Source organism: Maylandia zebra, linkage group LG15 (genome assembly GCF_041146795.1).
Source record: "Maylandia zebra isolate NMK-2024a linkage group LG15, Mzebra_GT3a, whole genome shotgun sequence".
In the NCBI taxonomy this organism is placed as follows: domain Eukaryota; kingdom Metazoa; phylum Chordata; class Actinopteri; order Cichliformes; family Cichlidae; genus Maylandia; species Maylandia zebra.
Window position 1 is genome coordinate 34,392,994 of NC_135181.1, and position 5,389 is coordinate 34,398,382.

A 5,389-nucleotide genomic window follows, 5' to 3' on the forward strand; every position below is an offset into this window, starting at 1 on the left:
TCACATGACACACAACAACTTCAGAAAAGAAGTCGAAGATCCTTTCTGCAACAGGTAAAGGACTGGCGATTTATCTGTTGCTGCAAGGAGAACTTTTCCACACTGAGACTCAACATTCTTACGTATTTTTCTTTTTAAAACTTTGAGGCATCATCTGACAGCTTTGATTGTTCAAAATGGTTTATCTTTATCTTTAGTGGCAATTCAATTCTAGTGCCAGTGACAAATCACAGCAACAGTCGCCTCAAGGCGCTTTATATTTTAAGGTAGACCCTACAATAATACATACAGAGAAAAATCCACCAATCATATGACCCCTATGAGGAAGCATTGTGGGAAGGAAAAACTCCCTTCTAGCAGGAAGAAGCCACCAGCAGAACCAGGCTCAGGGAGGGGCGGCCATCTGTTGCGACCGGTTGGGGTGAGAGAAGGAAGACAGGATAAAAGACGTGCTGTGGAAGAGAGAAAGAGATTAATAACAGATATGATTCAATGCAGCGAGTACTGATGCTTTTCACAAAACTTTGCACATTCCTGTACACACACGTTCAACTTTAACAAAAAGAAATGTATAAATCATAACAGTAGTGTTGTTACATTTGCATTTTATTTGTGCTATTACTACAGAACACTGACTTAGATGACTCATTTGAAGTAGTTATACTGACATAAACATTTTCAGCACAGACTGCATTTTTACTTTACTAAAAGCTTCACTGCATTCACTCTGCTCAGTAAGGACCATCACTGACAAAGCTGAAACACAGGTGAATGTAAATAATGTCAACATCATGATTAGACATGAAAACATCTGAAAACAAGTTCCAGGGAAAAAAGAAGAAACTGATAAATACTGCAAAGCTTGACGTAGGGAAACAGTTCATGAAAGGACTTGATGGGAAAACATCACACTATTGGCGAGTAGCCACAGTTTTAGCCACCTTTAATAAAGAAAAAATAAGCAAAATACATTAAGTTACTGAATACATTTATAAATAAAATTTAAATGTTTGTGCAACATAAAAAACTCTTATGATGAACATATTTTAGTTTGCCAGACCTATTCATTTATGATAAAATATATAAAATTAAATAAAAATGTCTTGGTGTATCCTCAATGCCAAATTTTTCTACTGCTAGATAAAATTAAACTTAATAATCAGTGCACTAAATTTCTGAAGTAAGACTCTGGATATCCCCGCCAAGGTATCTCACAATATTCACAATATCAAACCTCTGTCAACACTGGTAACCATCACTCTGCAGGGTCACCTGCAGGTACATGAAGTATTTTTAGGGATATTTCATCACTTGCTTATGCCGGCTCCTCAGTCTTTTCCTAGTCTTTGGTTTGTATGTTACTCATTCGGTCACTGAGCTCATCAAAGTAATTATCAACAAAGCGAAACATCTGGATGACGGCGCTGAGCAACAAGATGTCACAATTCATGTCCAACTCCAGCTCCTCGCTGTAGTTCTTCACTGGAATGATACAGGACAACGGCACCCCGAGCCGAGAGCCGGCCTCCTGCATCTGTATGAAAGAACACAGGAAAAAAGTATTAGTACCCTCATCTAATTTTTTACTCACTAAAAAAGAGAAGAAAAAAGTACAAACTCACCACATCCTTGATGTAGCCACTCCTATATACATTTCTCACATCCTCTTTCACCTGTGGACAGGCTTCATCTACTTTAGTGAGAAGGACCAGCTGAGGAATACCTGGAAACAAAGGAGCAGGAAGATCACTTCCAGACTGCCAGAGATGTTTATGTATTGGACTGTAAGAATTTTAGGAACACATCTGGACTCATTGAAGATCAAATGAGCTGAAGTTGAAAACTTTGATCACATGAAACAGTCTGGATGCAAAACTGATCTGCCTCCAGTTATGTTATTGTATTTTTTGGTATACCTTTTAAAAAATATATAATTTCACGAACTTTGATTTACACATCACTGCATTTTCTTTTGATTTTGTTTACATGGCATGGATTGTACATTCCACATAAACTTGTTCAGAAAAAAGAATACAATGAAACTGAAGAGGGACTCAGTTTTACTGACCGATTAAGTTGACCTTTCTGCGGATAGCATCCAGCTTCTCCTCCAACCCTGTGGGCATGATGGAGACCTTGGAAGCATCAATAACATAGGCTACACAGTGGATCTTGTCCTTGAGTCCAGGAGATGTGCGATAGCTGTGGGCCTCAGGATGCAGAGGAGCTGAAGGGTTGAACTAAATGACACAGTTGAGGAGAAACAGAGACACAGTTTGAGTCGACTGCTGACAAATCAGTGTTTCATACATTCAGTGTCCCGCTGATATAATGTAGCACCTGATAACGGTCTGGCAGGTGACCTTTGAGGATGCTGCTCAGATCGTCTATGTCAAGCCCCGCCCCTTTGGTCTCCTCCAGTCCCATGGTATCACACAAGATTATTGGCAGAGGTTTCCCTTCACGTCCAGCTTTCACAGAGTAGGAGCGAAACTGTTTACAGTACAATGAGAATGAGTGACAGACCACTGAAATCAGTCACAATAAGTGGAAATCATCAGACAGCAGACACAGACCTGTGTGGTGAGGCTGGTGGAGGAGGAGCCAGAGATGGCCTGGCTGGTGACGTGGCCTCTGAATACAGAGTTGACAGAGTTAAAGAAGCTGGACTTTCCAGCTCCGACTGGTCCAATGAGCAAAACCCGAGGCTGGGTCACAGAGCTGACTGTGGGTTTGTAGCTTTTAATGTACTCAATCAGCTCCGTCCTCTTCCTGTACAAAACAAGGAAATAAAGAACATTAGAAGTCATATTGACTGTGAATTTTGCAGATATGCCAGAATGGTGGTTCTATCAAACCGACCCAGATTCCCAGATTACAGTCCTCCATGGTCTCTCAAGTTCAGTTGTTCCTGTTAAAGAGAAAAAATAAATGATAAATATCAGATTGTAGGTGTTTTAGGTGCACTTTGTAGCACAGTTAATGTGCTAAATCTAATGTCATCAGGTTGAATCTTAGCTTGCTTTTTAGTAAATCATATATAAATTGATGTACAATAAATCACAATAAACTTCACACTCACGTAGTCAAGATTTGCGAGTCATTTTATTATATTTATCTATAGACTGTCACACCTAAAATGTATCACTGCTTGTCTGCAACAACTAAATGAAAATGTGATTATTCATGCTTAGTCATGCTAGTTTTATGTCAGTTGTAACGGGACTAAAACCTTCAAAAAAGTTCACTTTTTGTATTGCCAGTTGACAAAATAGTTTCCCAAATGTCTTGTGGCTCATCAAGCTGTCAATTTTAAATGTGTATATTTATTTATTTATTTATTTGTGGATAATGTCTTTCACCGTGGTTCACTCTAGTCCCCAACTTTAGATGTCACTGACTTTGTTTCTCAAGTTTCTTTATTGTTTTGTGATGTTTTGCTTTTTGAGATCTTTTAGCTTACTTCATTTTTTCAGACATCTTTAAATTAAGAGATTTCATTATTCGGCAGGTCTGTTAGTAATCATGCTTGGGTGTTGGCATATTGTAGTATTTGTACTGTGATATATCTAATTTATCAACACTTATCTGCAACAGCTAAATGATTACATGATGCCTTATGTTACACTTACCCTCCACTTGGTAGACTTCACACTCAGTCAGGTTGAGATCATTGCCATGCATTTGAGCAGCGGGGAAGTTGTAATAATTTCCTGGATTGCTGTGCGTTACTGCTTGGCTTGCATTGACAAGAACCAAATCTTCTCCAAAATAAGGCCCAGAGTGAGCTATCATTCTCACTGCACATGCAAAATTATTAACTGGATATTTGATGAGCTTTTTAGCATTAAATGTGAAAAGAAAAGCCTGATCATCATTCACGTACTGTCCAGACTGACTAAAAGGTTGTTTGGTGTAGCCTCCAAACACAAAACCAGAGTTGTTGTAGCCCACAGACACAGTGGGAGAGCGGTTGTTACATCTTTGGTGAAATGCTGCACCGGTGAAGCCGTGGATGCTGGCCTTGTACAGCAGCTGTAGTTTGACTCTCCCCAGCTGAGCGCAGATTGTTCTCTGCTGGCTTTGTGTTAGTCTGGGGTTCATTTTGGACTTGGACTTCTGAACTGAGTAAAGGACAGTGAATGAATTTGTGGAGCTCATTGAACCAAAACAGACACAAATGGTCAAAACTACATTGTTTTAAACCACACAAACTTAAAGCAACACTACAGCATGATTAGAATTTCCAAGTCATTTGGATTAGAATTATTCATGTTATTCTTTCTTATGCATTTCTTGCTGAAAACTTGGTGACAGGAAAGCCTGATTTAGTTTACCACAGATCGCTTTGTTATGTCCTTCATATTTTGTCTCTCTGTTTCTTTAAAATACTAAATATCCTCGAATAAGAGTAAGATGCACAGTACCACAGCATGATATGAAGCATGACTTTGTATTTCGCGGTAGACCACACCCAGCTTATAAACTGTGCCAAATAGTTCTCCTACTTGTTCATCAGTCATTTACCCCATTTTTACTGGTTGCAGGTACTTTTAGAATATTTTCATACATGTTACTTAAATAAATAAATCAGCGAACAATAATTACACTATTGTTCATTAATTAACTATCAATGAACTACATCACATGGCATTCATAATCTAATCAGAATCAAAATCTTATCAATATGCATCTCTTTAATAATTTCAGTTTTACCTCCTGTTATAGAGAGCTGAGGAAAAAAGAGAAGAAATCACAAATGCGTTGTTCAGATGTGACAAGCAGTTTCAGGCTGGCAGAAACGAAACCGAAAGTCTCAGACTGGAACACGCTGGATTTCAAAATAAAACACTGTGTCCGCTGGCTTTTCAGTTTAAAACACATATAAAACAAACCTAGGTGGCACACATCATAAATAATGTATACTTTTGCTTATGTTTTATGAGGGGTCATTGTTCTTCATACTAGTGATAGTATGAAGATAGAGTGATAGAGTGAAGTAAACCACATTAACATAATTAGATTGATTAAACAGCGACTTGCTCAGAAGGAGGTGAGTGTTAGAGCATTTGATCATTATTAATTAATTCAACAAGAATTCTCCCCAAAGAGTAAAAATCAACAATAAGAAAACTATAAGAGCGGAGAAGCCCAAATTGCTCCAGCTCCAAGTTAACCTTTGTGATGACTTTATTCAAAGCAGTAATGGAGATGGAAGAGAGAACGGTGCACTGGGTAATGCTGTGTAACACGAGGAAGGCCGTCTGTGCAGGGTGAGGATGACTGAAACACGCAAATTTCACTTTTATGCTGTGAAAGAAAAAACTTAAAGCACTGAATGAATGTCAAAACCTTTAATAACATATTTCTGAATCACATTTGTGTTGCA

General features: G+C 38.4%; 1 protein-coding gene across 1 annotated transcript; it reads right to left on the reverse strand.

Annotated features, from left to right (window-relative positions):
- Nucleotides 1-588: 588 nt before the first annotated feature.
- On the reverse strand, nucleotides 589-4,807 carry LOC101478439 (interferon-induced protein 44-like). Its single transcript, XM_004564774.3, has 8 exons — nucleotides 4,717-4,807; nucleotides 3,633-4,124; nucleotides 2,863-2,911; nucleotides 2,577-2,772; nucleotides 2,341-2,493; nucleotides 2,069-2,240; nucleotides 1,623-1,723; nucleotides 589-1,534 (listed from the first exon to the last, which is right to left on the reverse strand). The coding sequence occupies exons 2-8, from the start codon at nucleotides 4,102-4,104 to the stop codon at nucleotides 1,340-1,342; spliced, it is 1,338 nt and encodes a 445-aa protein (XP_004564831.3). The 5' UTR covers nucleotides 4,105-4,124; nucleotides 4,717-4,807; the 3' UTR covers nucleotides 589-1,339.
- Nucleotides 4,808-5,389: the final 582 nt, after the last annotated feature.